Source organism: Eretmochelys imbricata, chromosome 15 (genome assembly GCF_965152235.1).
Source record: "Eretmochelys imbricata isolate rEreImb1 chromosome 15, rEreImb1.hap1, whole genome shotgun sequence".
NCBI lineage: Eukaryota > Metazoa > Chordata > Testudines > Cheloniidae > Eretmochelys > Eretmochelys imbricata.
This window is the reverse complement of record NC_135586.1, coordinates 14,850,498-14,875,100: the sequence shown is the minus strand read 5'-3', so window position 1 is coordinate 14,875,100 and position 24,603 is coordinate 14,850,498. Positions and strand designations below refer to the sequence as shown.

General features: G+C 52.2%; 1 protein-coding gene across 1 annotated transcript in view; it reads left to right on the top strand.

The window, feature by feature from the left end:
• Positions 1-24,603, top strand: part of LOC144275821 (uncharacterized) — a 28,797-nt gene that overhangs the window by 3,958 nt on the left and 236 nt on the right. Inside the window, exons 3-5 of the mRNA XM_077835353.1 lie at positions 9,659-9,833; positions 11,616-11,706; positions 23,270-23,404. Coding sequence (XP_077691479.1) covers positions 9,659-9,833; positions 11,616-11,706; positions 23,270-23,404 — 401 coding nt within the window. The remainder of the gene's footprint in view (positions 1-9,658; positions 9,834-11,615; positions 11,707-23,269; positions 23,405-24,603) is intronic.

Genomic DNA, 24,603 nt, shown 5'->3' with positions numbered 1-24,603 from the left:
GAGAAGGAGTCTAGGAAAAAAAACCAAAACCCCACCTGGAATACAGGGCAGGAACAAAGTCTGTGGGCCTTATTTTTAGTTGGGTTTCATTGTCCCCAGCCTGGGTGGGGCGGGTAGGCAGTGTTCAACTGCAGCTGGAGGCGCTGGGCCAGCCACCTTTGCAATGCCTCCGCCAGAGGGCAGGTGCTCAGAACCCATCTGCTGCTCCAGCAAAGGGAAGCCAAAGTCAGGGAACACCAACCAGTGGAATAACCCAGTGTAAAAGATAAGCGCCTTGCCCCATGACAGCCCATAATCGAACGCAGTGTGTGTATGCCAACGGGCTTCATGACTCCTCCATTGTCTCCTGTTAGGCCCTTTGCTGCCAGCAGGGTGGCAGTTCTCAATGGGCCACCCATTCCAGTGAACAGAAGGGAAGCCCAGGATTGGCACATTCATGAGATGCACCTGGTATGGCAGGTGCATGGTGGGTTTTACTGTGTAGAGCATGTGAGATCCATGCCTCAGAACAACTTTTCTGCGCACGGAGGGTGACTGTAGCTGGAACTGGCCTTGGTGTCATGAAATATATCGGGACTTGGAGACTGCCCTCTATCCCAGCTCACGCTAAGCAGGTCCCACTCGTGTCTCTGGGGCTGGGGTTCTCTTCCCTGTGGGCAGAGTGAGAGGCACTCCTTGATGGTTCTGCCTGCATTTGATGGCACTGTTTTCTGTTGGCCTGAGGACAGATGGACTCTGAGCACAGATGACCATGTTGCACAGTGTCCAGGAGGCTCAAGAGAAGGATTTGGGGGCGGGGGAGAGAATGTCTCAGGCCCATTACCCCAGTATGAAGGCTGCCAAGATCGTGGTTAAACAGCAAAGCCCTGTATACCAGGCACCAGAGCCTTTAGCCCTAAACCTGTTTGATACGTGCTGGTATAGCCAGGGGTGTGACCTGCTGCCCTTTCTCATGTAAGTAGCGCCCCCGTTGGTTTGCTCACAGGAGTAAGGGCAGCAGGACCCAGCCCCAGGCAGCTGGTCGCCTGGGCGTTCGCTCTGTCCTTGCAGATGTGCTTGAGGAAGAGCGACCCTCTGATTCTCTCTCACGCTGGTGTAAACCAGGACTACTTCTCCATCAGAGTCAAGCGCATCACACTGGCATGAGAGCAGAGTGGAGATCAATGAGACTGTGAGGAAAGGAGAGGAGGAAAGAGAATGAATGGATGGGGGTGCGGGAACATGTTGTTTGTTGAATTAAGCACAGTGGGATCTGAAACTGAACTGCAGGGCAAGGCTATTGGTGGGGCTTTGAGAAGATCTATCTGGTGCTGAAGTTCAAGCTATTTTCTCTTGTCGGAGACTTCACAACAATAGCCTTACTTTCTCTGTGACTTTTTCAATGGCTGAACTGGCCAGTGGCTTCTTGGTATTGTAACCAAAGAGCAGGAGAGACTTAATTTTGGTGTTTGTTTTTCCCCAAGTCCTGGATTGAGCAGAGAAGCCTGCGCCTGCCAGCCGCTCTCTTTGGTGATAGGTGCTAACACTCCTGTTTCAGCATAGATGCATCTGTGCGTGTAACACGTATGAGGAGCGTGCACGCACGTTGTAGTGGTGGGGTACCTGAATCTGTGTAAAGTGTTCGCACAATCTGCACTGTGTGTTCTCCTCCCCTTGCCCCGGGGAGATAGGAAGTGCTATTATCTCCAGGTTACAGAGGCACATAGGGTAAAACTTTCAGAAGTAACTGAGTGACCTACGAGCCTAAATCACTTTTGAAAATTGGACTTAGTAATTGAGGTGCTTTTGAAAATGTGACCCCGAGAGATGAAGTGACTTGCCCAGGGTCACACTGCAAGTCTGTGGCAGAATCCTCCATGTCTCCAGAGTCCCTGGCTAGCAGCCCAGCCACTGGACCGTCCTGCCTGTCATCCGAATGATGGAGATGAGACCACATCATCTTAAAAACCCAGCAGTTCTGTAATGCAGCCAGAGCCTTCAAACAGCAGTGCCCGGGACTGGTGGGAGACAGCACCACACTGCAGAAGAGTCCCTTGTTTCATTTTCCACTCCCACTCTCAAACAGCTCCGTCTGCAATCCAGCTAATGGGGAAGGGCAATCCATTCCCGTGTGGAGAACGTGTATCACTCCACAGATTCCTGCGATAATATGAACTGTGTCCTGCCTTCCCGTGTGTGTCCCGTACAGGAATGCAGCCCTGGGCCTGATTTCACATACCTGAGCGTGCAGACTGTCTGACTGCATAGCTACAAGGACCAAGTGAGCCGTATGCTCGGGGTTGCATGTCTTGTGAGCAGCCTGGCTGTGAGAAGAGTGGGATTAACGCCCGGTGTGTGTGGCTTAAGGGAAGGAACGGGAGCTAATGAGGTGCATTAAAACTGGAATGTCAGCGCAGCTTTCCAGGCTTAACGCGGAATCTGCTGGTTTTCCTTGGTCTGAATGAGACTCTTATAAAGCCAAATAATAGCCTCAAATGCACCTTGGGCATGGCTGCCTATTTAAAAAATCTAGCTCTTTCTAGATGGTGCTGAGGCAACAAGAGGCGTTTGTGTCTCAGTGGCTTGCACAGGGGCTGTGGTGGTGTCGTCTCATGTGTGTAAGGGCTCTGCTGTTTTAGGTCATTTGAGGCTTTGTCGTGGGGTGTGTGGGGGTGTGTGTTGGGATCTGGGCCGTTTGGAGCTGTTGTGGGCGTCAAGGCCTTGCTAGCTGCCAGGTTCACTCCCGGTGGTGTTTGCTGAAGGGCAGTTGGATGAGGAAGCTGGGTGTGGCTGGGGCACAAGGCTCTCCTTGCATTGGTGTTCATGCAGGAGAACTCCACTGGCTTCAGGAGAATCCATTTGTCTTGACATCTGTGTGTTTAAGAGGAAAATTGTGACAGACTGGGGGAGGGTGCACGCTGCACGGAGAACAAACTAACTGAGCGGATGTGGAGGGTAGGAAAAACTCCAATAGGCCTTGTGGAGGGACATGCATGTCACCGCTCGTCGTCCAGGGATTTGGTGATGCGAGATCCTGTGACCGCCACAGCCAGCAACTCCTGAGATCTTTCCAGCCTTGCTGAGCCAGCGAAGTGAAGAGCCAGTGTGGTTAGCGGGTGGCCTGTGGGTGCTCCTTGTCTAGCCGAGTCCTTGCTGGAGGAAGTCAGGACACGCCTTAGCCACTGCTGTAGTGTTCTCCCCTTGCAGTGGCCCATCTAGCGATGCTCCCATCGTAGTGACGCAGAGAGAGAGAGACACACAGGGAAGAGGCTGTAAAAGAGAAACGAGGAAAAAACGGAAAGAGAGCAAGAGGGAGGAATCGAAAAGGGGCCGTCTGGGGAAAGCATTTTCTTGATGTTTGCTAAATCACTTTGCACTTCCCCTTTATTTCTATTTCTTTCCCTTCTGCACTGAAGTTCAGTCAGTCGAACCCTTTCCTGGGAGTTTGTGCCATTCACGTGTCCAGGGTAGGGTGACCTCAGGAGAGCGAGACAGCGTGTCCTGTGCAGGAGGCTGAAATGTGAAGAGCCAGGGTGCCTGGCCAGGGAGACCACTCCTAGCCTTGAAATGACAGGGCACGATCTCTGAGCCAGTTAGCCAACGTACATGCCACAGGTTGTCACATGTGAACAAAGGCAGTTGGGAGCACTAAAATACTTTGTCTCATTTGCTGTGTTTCCTTTCTGGGCCGGTCAGGAGATCAGTCAGCTGGCCATAGAGTGCTGCCCTGTTCCCACAGAGCCAGGGGGCTGGGGTAGCTTGGCCCATCTACCATTGAGCCCTACGGATACCTCATGCTGTTTCCTAGCAATGTTGGAGTTTGAACATCTCTCTCCTTCCTCCTCCTCCTCCCCCCACCCCCGTATTTCTGTGGCTGCCTCTGGTCTTCCTCCTTTGGGCCAGAAAACCTATGACTCTGAGAATCTTGATCAGAACCATGAAGTCCTGGAAATCTTACAAGAAAGCCTTTTGTCAGGACACTTTCAGTTTTGTTTTCCAGACTACAAAGATTGGGAGAAGCACCAAACTTCCGGGTGTTTATCTGAAGCGAACAGGAACATGGGACTCACCAGATCGGAGCAGACCAGTGACCCACCCGGTCACTGACTGTAGCCAGCACCAGCTGCCTCAGAAGAAGGTGCCAGCAGCCTTGCAGAAGGCAGGGGTGGAATAACCTGTCACTGCGGTTCACACATTTTGGTCTTGTTTTTATCTGGTCTAATATGAAGCCAGGCACTTGGAGGATCTTGACCAGCACAAGTTTACTCCATCCAGCAAGTCGTCGTCATCTGTGAACTGCTGTCGTGTTTTGGGTGCTGTGTCCCAGATTGGCTAACCTGCACAGTGGTAGCCTGCAGCCATGGGGGATTGTGTTCCTACATCCAGAACAGCTCCATCCAGGTTCTTTGGCCTGTTCCTCCTTTCTTTATTCCTCATCTCTTTAGCGGTTCCAGACTTGTTTGGGTAGGACAGTTCCCGCATGAAACTGTAACTTCTTCTTTGCCAAACCAAGGCAGCTGCTTGCTTGCTGGGGCCTTTCGGTGCTCGGAATGCTTGCTGTTTGGTCCCTGTGAGTGACCTTTCCTTAAATGACAGCAACATGTTGTTGTTGGCACAGGTCTAGAGTCCAGATGTTGAGGGTTTGGCTGCACCCATACACAGATGTTTCTTTTCCTAGCTCTCCCAGGGCCCTGGACTTTACAGAGAGGACACCACTCCTAATGCTGTGGGGATTCACAATGGATTACACAGAGTACATTGAAATCCACTAAATCGGGACCTCGTCTTTATCTTTTCGCCCTTTGACGTGCTGGATGGGTTCTTAAATAACTTTCTATATGGAGTAGCTAGTGCCCGGTTCTGCGTTTGCACGTGTAATGACTAGGAGCAATTCTTCCATGCGTGATTTTTACTTTGCTCTTTGGAATATCTACGTCTAAATGTACTGATGAATCTCCGTTCCACATTTCAAGCTGTTATCAGACAATGGGTTAAAGATCTGACCCACAAAAATGGGAAGAAAACAAAAATCTGTCTCCGAATACGCTTCAGAGCACCAGGAAGTATTCAAAAGGTTTAAAAAACAAACCGGAGAAAAGGAGGACGTTGAATGCATGCGCAGCGCATGATGTGGCCCAATTATTACATGTAAAGATTTATAGGCAAATAGTTGTGAAAAGTCTAAAGAGTTGTATTCAAATGAAAAGTTTTATTTGGGGATTAGAGATGTATCATTTTCTTAAATGCGGAGGTGACGTTGTGTTTTGAGTTCTGTTTTAATTCTCCAGCAAACCACATTGAATTCCATTCATCAAAGCTTTGCTCTACTGAATACTCCCCCAACACCCCATCCTATCCTTCTGTCTGCCAAAATAAACCCTGATATTTACCCAGCAAAATTAATAGTTTTTTTTAACTGATTTCTGCCTGTTTTTGTAATAAACACTGATAAATTCCAGGGAAAAATTAAATTAAATAAAAACCGCAAACGAAGGGCCCTAAGTATCCCGAATCTGTTTTGTGCTTAACTTAGATCCTCGGGACCAGCCCTAATGTTGCCACAACATATGTGGCAATTGCGGTGATTGTTATGAATGTTCCAACAACGTAAACATAAATTATAGGACTGATGTGATTTATGTTCACAACTTTAGCTAAGTGCCTTTGGTTTGCCCCTGAGATCTTTCAGGTACCCATGTTATGTAGGTATATAATGGTACCTAGCTCCCTGACAGGGCTTTGCATCTGTAGGTCTCAAAGTGCTTTAGAAAATTTTGAGGTCAGTATCCTTCTCCCCATTGTACAGAAGAAGCCGAGGCATGGAGAAGCTGGGAATAGAACCGTGGTCTTCTGTGTCCTAGTCAGAGCTCTAGCCACTAGGCTATGCTGCATACCATGGTAGCTGTTAGCATGGTGTAAAACAAAGGTGTAGCCACACTCCTTGGGAGCTGAGCACACACCAGTTGCTGGTGAAATTTGAGACTCCCAAATCTGCCCTGTTGTCAGACAGGGGGAAAAATGCTCCTTAATTGGAATAAAGTGAAGAATTCCATTTCCGATTATCTGCCCCCTTTGAATGGGCTCTGTCTGTGCCTGCAACTTAATGCTGAGGTTCGACTGAACGTAGCTGATATCACTAACTTATACCAAGTGTGTAGGGGCTTTGTCCTATTGCTCGTCACGCTGGTTATCCTTGATCCTGGATACTGTCTCTCAATCTCTAGCCTCCGTAACTTTGCAGATGAAAAGGGAGGTGAGCAAGAGTCCAAATCAAAGGCCCACGGATGGAGAAAACTTGAGACCGGGCCAGGGAGAGGAAAGGATCCCGGGGTTAGAATGTGATGGTGCGTGTGGAGTTAACAGTGAGTTCAGTTTGAGATAATAAGCACATCAGGACATCAAAGAAATAAAGGTGAAATGCAGCATACTGGACACTATAGATCCATGGGTCTCAACTTATTACACATTGTGGCCCACAGTGCGTTACCTGGGCTCCAGGGGGTGGGAGGCAGATCATCGGCCCGGACCCTGACCCTGGCCCCCTGCTGCGTGGGGCCGACGGGGTACCTGCCCCACACCCCACGCAGCTGCCCCACCTAGAACTCCTGGGGGATTCCCATCCAGCTTGTCCATCTCACCCTTCGGGAACACAGGGCTCTGTGCTGTAACTCCATCGGCACCTGCTAACGTTTACAGTGACCGAACTCCGCTAATTACACCAGGAATCTCATCCTACCCATGCCAGGTCCTGACTTCTGAGCATCTCCTCCCGTAGCCTCCCGCATTGCTCCAGGTATTTCTACACTGCGAAAACCCCAAACCCTGTGGCAGCAAGTTTCTGAGCCTGGGTCAACTGACTTGAGCTCATGGGGCTCTGGCTATGGAGCTAAAAATAGCAATGTAAACGCTCAGGCTCAGGCCTGGGCTCTGAGAACCTCTCCCCTCGCTGGGTTTTGGAGCCTGGCCTACAGGGCTATTTTTAGCCCCGTAGTGCAAGCCCAAGTCAGTTGACCCAGGTTCTGAGACAGGCTGCCACAGATCTTTCTTGGTAGTGCAGAGACGCGCTCTGGCATGCTAGTCCATGGTCCACAACATCAGAACACTTGCTGCAGTCTCCCTAGCTTAACTGAAGAAAGAACTAGGAAGTTGGAAGTTCTAGCATCAGTGAATAAGATAACATCATAAATGACTGCAATAAGAAGGTCCCCTACCCCTTCCTTTCTCCCAAGTCCCCTTGCATAGTGAGAGCTGAGTGAGGATTTCTTCCCCTGGAGCAGTGCCTGTAGGCAAGAACTGATGTCTGCAATGTGCCAGCTGCTGGGGAGGGGGACCCTCATCTCTCTGGCGTGGAAGGGAGAACAAACACAGGGACGACCTGCTTCAGAGTGAAACTTGCGCTGCAGGTCTGAAGAGCTGCCAGCAACTGGAAGTTCTCTCTGTCTATTCCTCCCTCGGTGACATCACTTTCTCTTGATGCTTATTCTCGGTCTCTGTTCACCTTTCACAGCTGTATAAAGAGCCTGAGCTCACTTTGCAGTTGGCTTGGGTGGGGCCAAAGATGGTAGAAAGTCTGGTGGAGGCAGGCAGGCCCTGTGGTTTGGGAATGTCTAACGAGCCACCAGTTAGATGTTTCAACACGACAGATTGACCAGGAGGCTGACTTCCCCAAGGCGAGGGCTCCAGCTGACTCACGTGTTTCATGTTCCAAGCTAGTTTAAAAACCCAACCCTGGCCACATCCACGTTGACGCATTCTTGGGCCATGAGCATTTGAACCCTAATGTGTCCTTCATGCCGTGCTTTGTGGCGGTCAGCCGTGCGCTTCCCACGAGAGGACAGCCTGCTGTTGTTTGGTTGGCATGGAAGGCAGCCGATCTACAGTGAGATGATAAATGCTGGGAATAAGTCAGGTCTGGGCACCATGAAAAGGCCCAGGATGTTCCAGAGAGTTCCAAAGGCAAGAACAGGCCCCAAGCCAGAAGCCCCTGGTTGCAATCTGCAGGTTTATGATGACCGGCATGTGTGCTGCGTCTCCTCCTTGGGCATTCCACTCCCATGGCCACGTAAAGGGCTGCAGCAGGCAGGTGCTGCAACTTCTCCAGGAGGCTGGGCAGGGAGTTGGAATCTTTGGAGGTGGACACGTCCTTACAATCCGCTGTGGGGTTGCCTGGCGTGACAAAGGCACAGATGATGGTAGGGCCCGTAGCTGGAATAAGTCAAGGGCACTTCCGCTGGCCGCTCCCCTCTGGGTCTGTGTGTGTGTGTGAGAACAAGAGTGACGGCTATGGGTAGCAGCAAGGCACAGGCTTGGCACCATATTGAAGAGCTACTCAAGGAAGGCCTCTTTCATGCAGTGTGGAATGCCTCTGGGTATCCAGGAAACCTGGCCAGGAGTTCGGCGTAATCCCCCACCCACGCTGCCTGCTACTTTTGGGTCCCTCTGCTGCAACCATGTCTTCCAGCCTGTCCCACTCAACTCCCCACAACCTGCCTTCTGTCCCAAGACCCACCCTCCTGTCCGCTCCTCCCCTCCCCAGCCCATTCGTGGTCTCTGCAGAGCTGGTGAATGGAATTCGGTGGGATAGCCGCTCGGTTCTCACACATGGTTCCTATGTTGACACGAAGGCCGAGGACACTGTCCAGTGTGGAACAGGCAGTTTGGGCAAACGCTGTCTCTCCCCTCCCCACAAATGAAGTGAATGTGGGGAACAGTGGGAGAGAAGGAAGAAATGCTCTAGATGTGGAGGGGAATTGTGGAATGTTTGGGGGTCAACCTGTGGAACTCCTTGCCTGAGGAGGTTGTGAAGGCTAGGACTATAACAGGGTTTAAAAGAGAACTGGATAAATTCATGAAGGTTAAGTCCATTAATGACTATTAGCCAGGATGGGTAAGGAATGGTGTCCCTAGCCTCTGTTTGTCAGAGGGTGGAGATGGATGGCAGGAGAGAGATCACTAGATCATTACCTGTTAGGTTCACTCCCCCTGGGGCACCTGGTATTGGCCACTGTCAGTAGACACGATACTGGGCTGAATGGACCTTTGGTCTGACCCAGTATGGCCATTCTTATGTTCTTATCTCCCGAGTTTCCATTTCACACAGCTGGGTGCCCTACAGAGGGGCTCTCTGCTGGCAAAGGTTACACACCATGTGGGACCTGATGGGAAGTCCAGGCAGGAGGGCTGAGCGCGGTGGGAACAGTCGGTGGGAGAGATGCAGTGAGTCAGAAGGAAGGAAAGCTGAATGCTTTGCCAATGGAGATGGAAAGCTTATTGATCGACTGGGTTCCTGGTCTGCTTGGTCTCCTCTAAATCAGCAGGGTTTTTGTTGCTTTCTCTCTGTACGCTGCTGTCTGACTCAGAAATGAGCTGGTCATCAAGGGTGCTGCTAGGAAGGTCGGGCTCTTACTCTCTGTTAGGCAGGGAATGGGAAATGTTTGGAGTCAGCTTTTACTGCCCTACTGATCTCTCATCCTCCCTTTCTTTTTCTCCCTTTTTGTTCCTCTTTCACACACTCCTTCATTCCCCCTCTTTTGTGTTTTCTTTCTCTCTCTCACTTTGGTTCAATCTGTTCCTATTTCATACCTCTCACTTTCTTTCCCTCCATCGGTCTCTCACTCCCTCAACTCATTCTCCGTCCCCTCCCTCTGCCTCCCTGCTTTTCTATCTCATTACCTAGCAGCCATCCACTGCGTGGTGGGGCCCTTGGAGCGAATGCAGCTCCCTGTGTGGGGTCGGTAGCCAAGACCGGACTCGGCAAGTCGCAGTCCCACCCCGAAACGAAGGGACCCCCTGTCCAGACCTGAAGCAGCGGAAAGGGTGCTTTGGGGAGACCCCAGCCTGCGATACGGCTAAAGGTAAAGCGAGGCGTTTGGGGAAAGGTCTCTTCACCTGTCGGCACGTGTACGAACGCTCCCACGATCCAGTTGTGATATTCAGCACAGCTCGGACGTAACGGGAGCTGCTTTGCCCAGTGTGATCCCAGCGCTGTCCCTGTGATGGAGCCGGAAGATGAAGGGACAGCAAAGAGTTTTAGCTGCAAGAGGGTGCTGGTTTTACATGGGGTGAAAAATGGTCTCTGTTAGCACCCAGGTTAAACGCAGCTTGCCTGGCCATTGCACGGGGCAAACTTGAGTTAAAACAGAAGTGGGAAACCATAGGCTCTGGCTCACCTGCACTGTGAATTGCAGCTGGGTCAGGACACTTGACGACAACAACACAACAGGTTAGTTCCCCGACGTGGTTACAGTAGTTCCATATGCAGTGTGGATGGGACCTTAATTGTGTTCCTTCTAACTGGGTGACAAAAGGGTTAGCCTCAGTATTAGTAGTAATTAATAATATCTAGCTCTTCTAGAGCACATTGCATCAGTAGGTCTCAAAGTACTTTACAGAGGCAGTCAGTACATTATCCCCATTTTATAGATGGGGAAACCGAGGCACAGCGCAGCGGCGTGACTGTGGTCACCCAGAAGGTCAGTGATGTAATAAAGCCCAGTTTTCCTGAGTCCCAGTCCAGTGATCTATCCACTAGGCAGCACTGCCTGCCCTGTAGATCACTTCCCTCTACACTTCTAATTGAAACGGCACGGTCACCAGGTTCCCTGACCTGGGCCGCAATTGTAGCGCAGACCAGTAACTCTGAGGTACAAAGTCCTACATGGTGTCAACAGGTTCTCCCCACGGTGAGAATGAAGTTAAACTAGCATGAGAAACTCGTCCGGTGTGGATCGTTTTCCTGTGTTGCACTTTTAAAAAGCTGAAGATGTCGTCTTGTATGTACTTTTATGGTCCACAGCTGAGCATCTCACAAGCTTTAAGGTGCCTATCCTCACAATCCCCCTGTGAGGCAGGGCTGTGCTGTTAGTCTCTGCCTCCGTTCCCCATCCCTAAGTGCCTTGCCCCGGGTCACACGCAGAGCCTGTGGCAGAGCAGGGACTCGACCCTGTGTCTCCCGAGTCCTAGGCTAGTGCTCTAGCCACTGGACTATTGTTCCTCTCAAGGGAACACCTGATTTCAGCAAGAAAATCCTGATTTTTTTTTTTTTGTTTGTTTGCTAAAACCTTCAGTTCCTTTTGGCTGGTCTGTTGAGAATTGGTCTTTAAACTAGGGCTGGGGCATGTGAGTCAGTGATTGGAGCAGGGATGTTGGAGTCAGGAGAGCTGGGTTCAAGCCCTGACTCTGCCACTGATTAGCTGTGTGACATAAGTCTTGAGTTCCTTGAGTTTTCCCCTTGCCTCAGTTTCCCCATCTGTAGAATGGGGTTAATGATACTTGGCCACTTTGTAATGTGCTTTGAGATTTGCCATACAGTGTGAGTTGTTAACAGTAACACAAATGGGCCTGATCCAAATTCAGTTGAGGAAGTCTGTGGAACGTCTCCCATTGACATGAGTGAACTTTGAATCATGCCCAGTATTTGCATTACTATCACAAATTGCAATTAACATTATCCCCTTCCCTCCTGATCTGGGTCCCTCACTTTCCCAGAGCCTGGGAGCAGGCACCAAGCAGGCCATGCTCCTAATAATTGGCTTTCTGTGCCATCTTAGCTCTGACTCTGATTGAACCCCTGTGCCAGGCATTGTTTTATAACCACCTGCATCCCCCCATCCCCACCATCTTTGCTCTATTGACAGAGGTGGCTAGGATTTTGCCAGATTCCTTTAAAAGGGACTTTAAGGACCCCTGGAGAAGACCTCACATGCTGGTGAAGGAGAAGCAACCAAGGTAGGTGACCTGGAAGTTTTTCAGAACAGGTTAGACAAACACCTGGAAGGGATGGTCTACGTTTGCTTGGTCTAGCCTCAGCAGAGGGCCATGGACTAGCTAACCTCTCAAGGTCCCTTCCAACCCTACATTTCTGTGATTTATGTAGCAGGGCTAGGACAGATCATCTAACCTATCTACATCCTGGATCCCTGCAGACAGGCATAGATCACAGGCGTGTGCTCCTAAAGCCTTCATTCTTCCCTTCATTCACCCTTGGGAGCACCATCCAGCTCCCTTCCATACTGGGGCGGCTGCCGTATATGTATGCCCTTGGCATCCTCCCTGTCTGCGTCTCTTGTGCACATTACTGGAGCAGAAGGGTCTGCCTCGCTAGACAGAGAGCTGATGTCAGCTGCAGTGATGTAATCTGATTAGTCAGAGTCAAGTCTGTTGTTCCCCATTCTCCCCTCCATCGCATTACCACTCTTTAACAGCCCTGCGCTTTTGGCATGATGTGTCATTTTCCCAGCAGAGAGGAGTCTCGTAACATATTGGGGCTGGTCATCTTGGCTTCCTGGGGCTTTCCTCTCTGCCACCAGCCCCGGCCCTATCTAATGGAGCTTGGACTTTTAGTGAAAGATTATATTGAGAGGAGAATTACTTGCCACTGGATCCGGGCCATGCCTGGTTGCCATTGGAGAGCACACACTCCATTGACTTGGCAACACAGAGCAGATTGTCTCTCCCCCCACCCCCGTTTGCAAGGTGATGCATTTACTAAGCTCCGCATTGATTTGCATCGTGGTTTGGGCCACGCTTGGCATAGCTGGCAGGCTATGCTCACGCAGCCAGCGCAAGGAGACCAATCTTTGCTGCATTGCTCCAAAGGGTCCTCTCGGTCTGGCCTGCAGACAGGAGGTGCAGGGAAGAGTGTGTGTAATGTGCTTCCCCAGGGGATTGGCACCACCAGAGGCCTGAGGGGCAGCTATGCTCAGGGGCTCTCAGCCTGGATGGATGGAGCTGTTGAAGCTGCCATGAAGGGAAAGAAACCCCGGAGAGAATTCCGTGTTCTGCTGGAGGATGGCAAAGACAAAACCTGGAAACCATTTCCTGTGTCAGTCGCTCTTTGGCGTTTTCTTCAGTTTCTGTCCGTGACGTGGTGACTTAACGCCATATCTAAACAGAGAAGCAATGCTATCTAGGGGTTAGAGCAGAGGACTAGGTGTCGAAATTCCTGGGCTCTATTCTGGACTCTGCCACTGATTCACCGTGACACTTTGGGCAAGTCCCTTTCCTCACGCATGCCTCCATTTCCCCATCTGTGTAATGGGGATAGTGTTACTCTCCAGCCTCTTAGCAGTGTGATGAGACCTAGTTAATTCAGCGTTTGTAAGGCGCTTTGTGATCCTTGGAGGAAAGGCTCCGTAGAAAGGGAATTATCGGTGTTGTGGAGCAGTGCTGACTGCCGTCCATTGCACTGCTACAGAAATTGTCAGCTTGGGGCTCTTGGAGAAATCCTGGCAGCCCCCCATCTCCTTTCCCTAGATGCTGCTCGAGGCATAACTTGTTCTGTTTCATGATCCCCATTAATAATCGGGAGGTGCTGTGGCCTAGTGGCAGGTTCTCTATATTAGGACTCAGGAGGCCTGTGTCCTACTCCCAGCTCTGCCACTGGTCTGCTGTGTGACCTTCGATGAGTCACTTCTGCTCTCTGCCTGAGTTCCCCATCTGTAAAATCGGGCTAATGATGCTCCTGTGTGGAGTGCTAGGTAAGAGTTGTTATTAACAGATACATTTTGTTGGCATTGGGGGTTCCGCCCTGGGGGTTAATAATGTGTTGTGCTTGTAATTATATGACATTCTCGTCTGCAAAGCACTGTACATATGTTAATTAATTCTCCCAGCACCCTGTTATCCTCCTCATCCAGAGCGGGAAACCGAGGCACTGCTAAACGAGTTCACCAAGGACACACAGGGAGTCTGTGTCCGAGCTGGGAGCAGAAGCCTAGCATCCCTGGCTTCCAGTGCTGTGGTCAGTTCACACTGCCTTGCTGGGTACTGAAGAAAAGCCCAGTTATAACAATAGCCCGGCAGAGCTCAGATTATACTCCTGACAGAGCTATTCATAGCTGGGGCCCTGCTCAGGTCCCCTTTCTCCCTTGCTGCTCCTCCAGCTGGTCGAGAGAGAAGAGGCTGTCTGGAATGAATGAATAAAAGCAAACTAGCGGGTCCTTTTTGAATGGCGCTGAGCCCTCAGGGCTGGAAACAGCACAGGGAACAAAACCCCTCTTTATTTACAAATCGCCTCACGCCCAATGACTGTGTTCTCGGCCCCCTCTGTTGCAGAGCTGTAGCGAGGTGTGCTGCCCTCTGCCAGGGAGGTTCTCTCCGGTGCCAGCCCAGGAGACAGATCTGGGAGTCAGAAATGGGGGAACGGCTGGCCAGGGTAGAAGGAAAGCTGGAAACAATTGGGGAAAGCTTTTATGGGGGAGGAGGAGAATGGCTGAGTGGGAATGTGGAGCCCCTGGGGGATGATCAGGGGAGTTTCTTAGCCGGCGGAAGAAGATCTGAAGCCTCATCTGCCACTGGGATCTTTTTTGTGACACGTCAGGAAGTGTTTTTGCATGAAAGACCCTGCAAACCTCAGCTGTAATTGTTTATTGGTTAGAGACAGGCCCAAGTCTCCAGGTTTGGATGTGGTTATAGCCAGGGTTTGGGATCAGCCTGGTATGTAGAAAGGGGCCAGATGCAGGGGCCAGTTCTGGATCTGAACCTCCCCGAAGATCGTGAGTGTTCCGGTCTCAGGAGAGGCGGGCCTGAAGCAAGGTCTGTTTGGGGGTGAGACTCAACCCTCACCGAGGTTTATCCCAGTGCAGGGACCTCATACAGTCGTGTTCACGGGCATTGGGGCAGCTGGGCTGGAAGAAGCTCACAGTCCGGGGAAGAGAAGTTCTTCCCCTTCTTCCTGTTGGCTCTTAGACACTTCTTCATAGGGTGTCTTTGCTCCAGAAAGATTGGCGGCCAGCCAGGGCTGGCCTGCGGGTCCCACCCCCTAAATAAAAACCCTTCCATGGCACCAAAGTGGGTGGTGCCAGCGGCCGCGCCTCACGCCCCATGTGTGGTATGACTGCTGTGTCCTGGCTGGGGACCCCAGGAGCGCTAGGACTGTGGCCGTCTCCTGGCCACCTGAATTGTTCCTCCTTTGAAGGACCTTGGGTTAGCGTGTGCTGGGTACAGGACGCCGCACGCTCCGGAGAACGTGTGCAGCTTGTTGGAAGTCCGTGCAGACGTGTTTCAGTGGGTGCCTCGGTGCTGTGACCCTCGTAGCTCCCTGGACTCTCCTTTGATCTGGTCCTAGGGCAAGGCTAATGCTGGGCAACGGAAGGGCATCAAGCAGACTTGCCTCCTGGCTAAAGAAACCAGCTCCCAGGAGTCCTCTGACAGCGGTGGAAAGATGTGTTGGGCGTCGAGTCCCTTTCCCTGCCAGGGCGGGACTCGCCCTCCCGGGACGTTTCCTAGCGTTGGTTCATTTCCAGTTGCGTTCTGATTGCCGGCTGCAGAGGTGTGGAGAGGCAGAAGCTGGGAGAGCCTGGTAGAGTTAAGAACGAAGGTGGACAAGACCCTGCTCCCCACCGAGCGTCACCCTTCAGCTTGGCTTCTCCTCACCCAGCCCCCTGGCAGCTAGAGGGGCTCTGTGCTGTCTCCTCAGGAATCCAGCTCCAGCACTGAAGCAAAGCCCTGTCCCTTCAGCCTCGCTGGGCTCTGCCGTACCACGGGCTGCTAGGGACTTTCCGCACCGTCCCTACCAAGCTTGCTTGCCCCTCACCTCTCGTCTTGCTGCCACGGCTACCTTGCTGGCTCTCCTTGGCGGGGAGGGGGCTGTGTGTTAATTTCTGACAGTAGCTTGTGGCGCATTTGATTAAATCTATAGAATTACCAGCATAGCCAGAGCCACCCGTGTTTGGAAGCAGGCGAGCCCGTGACTCCCCCACATGTCCTTGTGGCTATTTCCGATGATCACGCCATTCCATCAGCCGTGGCATTGAGTGCACAGTGCTGCTACCAGGCTTTGATGCGAGTCTATCCGGAAACCGCACGTTAACTATGCAAGCGCTAGAATTTGCACTGGCAGTCGCCCTTTCAGTCCGCGCATGGAAACTGTGCCATGTGATCTGTCTGACCAGTCGAAACTAAAGAGCGAATAGCGACCAGTCCCAGAGGAGTGTTCGCGATCAATCCAGAGTGCTAAAACAAGATGTACAAACATTTGTCAAGTCATTTCGGATCTCGAATAGACCATGACCTGCTTGTAAATGTTCCAGGAGAAAGAGATTAAATTTGTCCGGTTAATTTATCTGCTCTGTAAGATTTGCTCATCTGCAACTGACTAGCAGGGCTTTGTGGCAGGGAGAGGAGAGAACTGTAGTAATGGGGCTCTGATCTGGGGGAAGGTGCCTGGGCAGAGTCATGTGGGAGAAGCTAGCTAGTATCTGCTGCTATGATATTGCTCCATTCCGCATTGCAGGATCGGGGTTTATGCTTGGTTCTAATTGGCATGATCCTCTTTTACTTCCAGAAGCACAGGGAGCTCACACACAGGAGAAAAAAAACATTTAACTAGCGAGACTTATTTATGTATCTCCGCATTCTCCGTGGTGGTGGCCAATGAATGTAGACAGCTGTCTAGTACTGTCGCAGCATGTGAGCTGCAAATGCCCCTTCTGAAGGCCTCTGAAAGGCCTGGGTGAGAAGCACAGTCACAAACCCACCACACTGATGAAAAATCATTGTTACCAATGTTGTTCCCATCTGCTGTTAATTAGGAAATGCTGAACTGCTGCCTCGGGGACTGTTACACACGGTGGGTCTGAAATGCATCATTTGCATGCCAGGCTTCTGACCGTGCCCACGCTGAGCATGCCATGACACATGGAAAACATTCTTGGGGCTAGAGCGGAGTGTCCCAAACCGCATAGACCTGACTTCTGGAGTGCAGGGGTGAGGCGGGCCCTGGGACCCCTGCATTCAAACCAGCTCCAGTGCAGACTGGATCAAGGAGATGACTTCATGCACCATCTCCATCGAGAATGCAAGGGGACACACCAGACCAGATGACCACCTGATGTCATTGGTCTTGCTTCAGTCAAGCTATGCTGATTTACACCAGCTGAGCGTCTGGCTCAGAGAGTGGTTTCAAACTGCTCAACTACTGAGAGATGCACCCTGGTGGATTTGCAGGTGAATCCCTTTAATCAAAAGGCTTAAGTTCCTCTTTAGAGCTGGTGTGGTCAGTTTATTGTCCGATGCGCTCTCTTGGGGGACTGTGTCTTGCATTGGAAGCAAGATGGGCCAAATTATCTTAGTGGGCTTTTTCATCTCTTTTCTTTTATCTATGTCTAGGATTTTCCTAGTTAGCGGTAAGCCTCCCCCTTGTAACTGATAAGTCGCAGGGTAGCTGATTAACGAGGCCCCGGGCTGTAAATCCCCTTGTGACAAGCCACGCTGGGCTAGGGCTAGTTGGGTTTGTGAAGTGTGTGCAGGGCGAGGGGCAGAGGGCTGGGATCATTACACGAGGGGGGGCTCGGCACAGCTTGCAGGGATCCGATTGGCGTGAGGTGCTCAGAAGGATTTCAGCGCCACCTGGAGGAGGAGATGGCTGTGCGGCAACTGGTTACATGAACCGAGGGAATGAGAACAGAAGTACGTTCCGGCAGGATGCAGAGGTGACAGGTGTGGGGAGTGGGGCGGATCTGCACCTACCGAGGAGGCTGCTGGCCTGAAACGAGACACACGTGACCTTTGTGTATCCAGCTGTTTGGAGTCCTTCGCCCTTCAATCCTGGGCACCCAAATCCCCATCTCTGCTCTTATTTCATCCTGTCCGGCCTCTTCTTTCCCATGCTAACCAGCCCCGCTCCACCCCTTTTCCACTCTCATGGCCAGGCCTTCTTCCAGCCTCCTCCTGAAGTTTAGAACAAGCCCCCCGCTCTCCGGCCACAAACTCCGGCGCATCTCAGTCAGAAGTATGGAAATGGGGGAAAGCGTGAGACCAGTAAGAGGAAGAGTAGGCGGGCTGAGCTGTGTCTTTACACAAGGGCTGAACCAATCCCAGTGTGCTTACCCTGTGGCTGGGAGAATGTTTTCCAGCGTGGGTGGGCAGACGCACTAGCTCTGGTCTAGCTTGTGAGCAGCGTAGCCAGGGGAAGCGTGGCCAGTGGCTTGGTCTAGCTGTCCAAGTACAGCCCCCCCGGCATGTATTCAGGCAGCTAGCCCGAGCCCCTGCTCGCCCATGCTCCTCCCAGCTATAGCTCGAGCCGAGCTAGCGTGTGTCTACCCGGGCTGGGCAGCACGTTGCCAGCTGCATGCAGACGTACCCGGAGTGGCAATCCGAACACGTGCTTGTGTGCCGTCCTAGGAACCGGCCCATAAGGAGGCAGCGTAGAGGCCGTATGGGTGTCTGTCTGCTCCAGCCACAAAGAAGGAACTAGGCCCGGCCATTTTCCAAGGTGGACCTAGGAGTTCGTAAGGGGGAAGTATGGTCGTGGCTGGGGCGTGACTTGGACGGGAGTTGGGGCATTTCTTGGAGGAGCGGCACGGTAGCCCCAGGGCCCAGTGTGGAAATGTCGGGGTGGGAGGGCGGAGAGCAGCGGTGCCTCTTGCTGCTGTTCCGCTGACTGTCTGGCTGCCGAGTTCTCACAGCTCTGTGCCAACTAGCGGCTTTGGGCTAATTAAGGGATGCAATCAAAGCTGTAGCTTGGAGCAACAGGGCTGGAAAACAGCAGGACCCTCGTGCACCTTCACCCTTGGCCTTTGCTCCCGTCACGCGACCAATGCAGCAGTTGTCGCACCCCATCTGCGCTACCCTCTCGCTCACTGGGGCAGTTGCAGTTTCAATACTTCTTAAAGGCGCTCTGTTTCGCTTTGGTTTCACCCCAGCGGGAGCTCCCAGCGCGGAATGGTTCACACCCCGCAGGTCGCTCTGTGAGCCACGCTTCCAAGCCCAAGAGAACAGAGGCGTTTGCGTTTTGATTGGAGATGTCAGAAGTGGTTTAAATGTGCAAAAACACCCTCACAACAAAGCTCCTTTGAAATCTGGGGGAAGACCATTACATTCAGAATGGTCATTTTTGGGGAGCAGTTTCCCAATCCCCGTGCAGTGAAAACCACCTTGCTGTCCTCCATGCTCCGTCCCCGCCATGGGAGCTGTGTTGCTGCACGGTCTCCTTCCTGGAAATTCCCTTGGACGCGTGTTTGAAACCTTCAGCAGCAGCAGCAGCAGGGCAGGGCTGCTGCTTCCCTGTTGCAGCCAGGCCTAGGCAGCGGCAGCTGTCGCTTTCGCCGCCTCGCCGGTGTGCGCGTCTCCGATGTTTTTACCCACAGAATCTCCTGGCACTTTCCTTGCAGCTGGGGCCGCTGGTGTGCTTTGAAGGGAGGGGGTGCGGGGAGAACACGCCAGGTGCTGACCCCCAGAAACCCAGCAGCTCTGTGTACATGGGTGCTTGGGCTGCCCTTGTGAGCGGAGCTGTCATAAACATTTTGCCATCGTTCTGCCCCCCAGCTGCTTCTCTCATTCCCTGCTGCAGTGGCTTGTCTGCGTTCTGTTACTTTCCTGGTCATCCCCAGCAGCTGAGTTTATCTGAGCCTTAATCACCTCTTCACACAGAAGTGGGGAGGCAGGGAACAAAACTCTGAAGGCCCCTTGGAGAGGAGGAGGAGGCTTGGCAAGCTAACAGCTGTAAAGCAGCCAGAATACACTGGCTGACTTAGGGGGATTGCTTCTGATCGGAGCTTCCCCTCCCCCTGCCTTTGGGAAAGCACAGGCCCCGTGATCTCCCCCGGGGTGCAGGTAGCTTTGCTTTGAAGTGTGTAGCCTCTCTGCCTGCATCCCTTCTTCCCTCCTCCTCAACATGGGGAGTGCCAGGGAGCCAGCCTGCAAGGGGCACCTGGAGCAGCTTCTCTAGCTTGTGTCTCTACCTGGGGTCATCGTACTTCCAGGGGAGGAGAAATCCGCAGCAGGGGCCTGTCTGGACAAGAGCATGTTGTGGAGGTTCCGTGTGCTGTGCAATGTGGGGATGGGGTCACCTGGCCGGTTGGGCAAGGCCCTGCTGATCAGAATGTGTCCCCCGCTCCTCGGGGGCCGACTGGGATGATTTCCTGCTTGCAGGGGGAGTAGGAAAGTCAGGGGAGCCAGCCAACCTCCCAGCCAGTGCTCCTAACTCTCCTGCAGGCTAGTCTGCCTCTTCCCTGTGGCCCTGCAGCAGGCAGCATGTCCTTTCGGCAAATGGCGGCTGGGCCAGGTAGGTGGGGCGGGGAGGTGGCCAGCATTTTTCATCTTCCACATTTAAAATACCTGGGGTACATTTGGGATTCATAACCCATTGGCTCGCTGCTGTCACCAGCATGCATATCCAGTTTCTTGGGCAGAGGGACCGCTCCAGTTGAGTGCCTCCCCCTTCCATCACTGGCTTCGTCTCCGGGACTGGTGTGAAAAGAAGCCCTCCGTTTTCAGCCCTCCATGCCCATTCTGCCCATGCTCTCTGGCTTGTCTTGGCAGCATCTACCTGCGTAGTCCTGACTGCAAGGAAGCCCTGAGTCTCCTGTTCAGCATCACTTCCATCAGCTTGTCTGCGCTCCTCAGGCTTGATCTCCATACTCCCCCTCAGGCTTTGGTGTCCAGCTTCGTCCAGAAACCCCTCTACTGCTTGTGGGCTTGTTCAGTTCTCACATCCATCTATCACCACTTATCCTGGGCTGATCAACAGTGGACAATTAGGTCGGCTTAACTACATCACTTGGGGCTGTGAAAAAGTTCACGCCCTGTGCAATGTAATTAAGCCAACCCCTTGGCCGATGGAAGGATTCTTCCGTCAACTAAGCTGCTGCCTCTTGGGGAGGTGGATTTACGACAGGGAGGGAAGAACCCCTCCCGTTGCTCTGGTGAGCATTTATGCTACAGCGGCCGTGTTGCTGTACCCTCCAAGACAGAGACCCAGGCACAAAGCAGTATGTGTCTTGAACAGTGGCCCCTGTCCTAGGCATGCCCCTTCCCTCGCCACGTGGCATGCACTGGGAGGCTGACATACCTCTCTTCCTGCCTGGCACCTTCTCTGGACAATGCAAAGCGTTCTTGACAGCCATGATACCATCAAGAGCAAAACTGATCCTGCTGCCTGCCCAGGGCAGGGGATCGGACTTCTGCCTTGACGTGCCATTGGGGAATGAGGGATGAGCAGCATCCAGATCCCATCCGGCCTCTCTCATCCCCTGAACAGAACATTTGGGGCCCACCCCAGGCCCTCCAAGACCATTCTCGTGGGGCAAAGACTGGCCTTTACTCCTGTTTCCCTCCCTCAAACCAGGAATTGGGTGTCTGCCCAGCCTAAAGGGGCACGTTCCCACTCTGAACCTTGCTTGGGAGTTACGAGCCGTGCAGTAAATACAAACCCCAAACTGCATCTCCAAAGGCAGCAGCTGGAGCTGGGAGAGGAGCGAGCGGTGTGGATGAGTCTGGAGGATCTGAATGGCACAGCAGGGGGCAGGCTGCACTTCTCGGGCCCTGGAAGGCTGCAAGTAGAACCCACCCCTCTCTCCCTGGGTTGCAGGCGCTGCAGAAGGTGGGAGTGTGCCTGGCTACTGGGTCCGCCAGCCGCGTGGCAGCCTTGGAGGGCTCTGCCTGGGATTCATGAGTAAACAGGCAACCACAAAAGCAGATGGAACCCAAATAAGAGGCTGTGGATTATGAATGTCTGACTGGGGAAGCTCATGCCAGATACAACCCCAGGGCAGAACCTCTATAGAATCCAGTTGTCTTCACTCAGGAGCGGGCCAGGTCTGGGCAGCAGCCAGGATCCACTCTGTGACGGGTTGGATCCCCTTGGAGCTACCAACTGATGTGCCCAGACTACTTCTGCCCCTGCTTTCCCTGCCAGCCTGGGACTCCAGAACCCTGCCTGTTTGTGCCAGACACACTTGCCGGCTACAAACACAGACCCGGGTCTGAACCACGTCCCCTAACGGCTGCAGGCTTAATTGAAAGTGGCTTAAGAAGTGTTCCTGTCTTTAATACTCAGATGCCCAACTCCCAATGGGGTCCAAATCCCAAATAAATCCGTTTTACGCTGTATAAAGCTTATACAGAGTAAACTCATAAATTGCTCGCCCTCTATAATACTGATAGCGAGAGATGCACAGCTGTTTGCCCCCCCCAGATATTAATACATACTCTGGGTTAAATAATAAGTAAAAAGTGATTTTTATTAAATACAGAAAGTAGGATTTAAGTGGTTCCAAGTAGTAACAGACCGAACAAAGTGAATTACCAAGCAAAATAAAATAAAACACGCCAGCCTATGCCTAATACAATAAGAAAACTGAATCCAGATAAAACCTCATCCTCAGATGTTTCAATAAGCTTCTGTCACCGACTGGACACCTTCCTAGTCTGGGCCCAATCCTTTCCCCTGGTACAGCGCTTGTTCCAACTCAGGTGGTAGCTAGGGGATTTCTCATGATTGCAGCCCCCTTTGTTCTGATCCACCCCCTTATATAGCTTTAGCACAAGGCGGGAATCTTTTGTCTCTCTGGGTCCCGCCGCTCCCCCCTTCTAAAAGCACCAGGTTTAAGATGGATTCCAGAGCAGGTGACATGGTTCACATGTCCTGTGAGACGCCCAAGCCTTCATTCCTCCCGGCCTGACTCACAGGAAGGCCTGCAAGCAAACAGAGCCATCCACAGTCAATTGTCCTGGCTGATGGGAGCCATCAAGATTCCAGACCACCATGAATGGCCCACACTTTGCATAAGTACAATAGGGCCTCAGAGTTTATGTTTCATATTTCTAGTTTCAGATACAAGAATGATACATACATACAAATAGGATGACCACACTCCGTAGATTATAAACTTTGTAATAAGAAAAGGCGTACTTGTGGCACCTTAGAGACTAACCAATTTATTTGAGCATAAGCTTTCGTGAGCTACAGCTCACTTCATCAGATGCATCTTTGTAATGATACCTTACGAGAGACCTTTTGTATGAAGTATATTCCAGTTACATTATATTCACACTCATTAGCATATTTTTATAAAATTATATAGCGTGCAACATCACACACTCCCTTGAGCAATGGGAGAGGTGGCCAGGTGTGATTCATCTAGGGTTGAACTTGAGATCCTTTGGCAGGGACATGTGGTGAGGTTCAGAGGTGGCAGTAGGATTTAGGTGACCATGCTGCCTCGGGATTTCTCATTCAGTGGCAAGGCTGCTACCAGGTTGCTTTCAGCATCAAGTTGTTGCTAGTCGAGGATTTGTGTGAGAGCCTCTTGGAGTCGATGCCCATGGAGTACTGATCCTGGTTGGGTTATTCAAGCAGCTGGTTTAAAGTCTGGGGATTTCAGGGATGTCCTCTAGGGGTAGGAAAGTGTGCACTGGGCCTGTCGCTGGCATGCTGGGTCTCTAGGGAAGTGGGTAGCAAATGCAAACCTCTCTTCTCACCACAGGCCACCCCTGCCCCTGTGGGAACAGAAACCCATTGCAGAGGGGTGTTGGCACCCTGGCTAATTCTCTCCCTCTCCCTTTCCAGTTACTGCGTCTATTTCTGCCTTAAGCAGGTGGGAGCCGCCTGCCACCTGCACTTGTGGAGCAGCCAGCTGATGAGAGAGAGGTGGGTCTGTGTGGGCAGCGGGGCCCAATGCCAGGGGGATGGGCTGGAGGGAGCCAGATAAGTGGCTGAGGAGAGATGATCAGGGCTGTTACCCAGCCAGCTCAGCCCAAGGGACTGTCGGTGTTGCAGAGGAGGGAATTTGTCCTTATTTGCAAAAAGAAAAGGAGTACTTGTGGCACCTTAGAGACTAACCAATTTATTTGAGCATGAGCTTTCGTGAGCTACAGCTCAAATTGGTTAGTCTCTAAGGTGCCACAAGTACTCCTTTTCTTTTTGCGAATACAGACTAACACGGCTGTTACTCTGAAACCTGTCCTTATTTGGTTTCTCTCCTGCCCCACTTTGTGTCCAGCTGGGAAGCCCCCAGTCCTAAGCCAGAATCGCAAACCACCTTCGGGGAGAGCGATCAGATGCATCCCCCATGTCCTGCGCCTGCCCCAGTCCTGCCCACTGGGTTTGGGCCGTGGAAGACTCCTTGCAGTATGGCCAGCCGCACTGTCCCAGCAAAGGGGTGGCATGTGCTCCCTGCATGCCCCAGCTCCTCCCACCAGGGCTTGTGCCCGAGCCACGCACAAGGATGGGCTGCTGGCAGGAGGCAGGATACACAGGCAGAGGGAAGGCTTTTGAAGTGAGGAGGGATCCCCTGGAGGCAGGGCAGTGCTGTGCAGGGGCTGGGAGACTAGGACAAGAAGCGAAGCTGGACCTGGAGAGCAGCGGGGAGCCAGTGGGGCATTTGAAGAGAGGGACAACGACATAGACTGAGTAGCATGCAAGGACTGTGCTGCTCTCAGCAGCCCAGGGCATGGGGTTGGGGCTCTTCAAAGACCTTCCCTACAGAGAACTGAGGCAGCGTTCCCCCCAGCCAAGTAGGGCTGAATGCAGCTTGTGTCCCCTAGAGCCTGTCCATTCCGCTCCGTGCCCCAGGGTTTTGATAGCTTGAATCCCAGCGGCAGTTCTGGCCCGTGGTTACGCTGTGTGGGAATCAGTGTTGCCTGCTCTTGCAGTTTAATCATGAGTCTTCTGCTATCTGGTGATTTCCTCAAAACCTGGAGTCATGTGATCACATGAGGCTCCCAGCTTTCATCCAGGAAAATACGCTTCGGGCCTTCATTTTTGCAGAGAAAAGCTTGAAAATGTGACTTTGAAATGCACTCGAAAACCAGAAGGCAAATTAAAAAGAACCCTAGACTTATTTATTTTTACAGTCTTATTCTTTTTAAGCCACTGATTTGGGGAGGGGCGGGGGGGGTTGG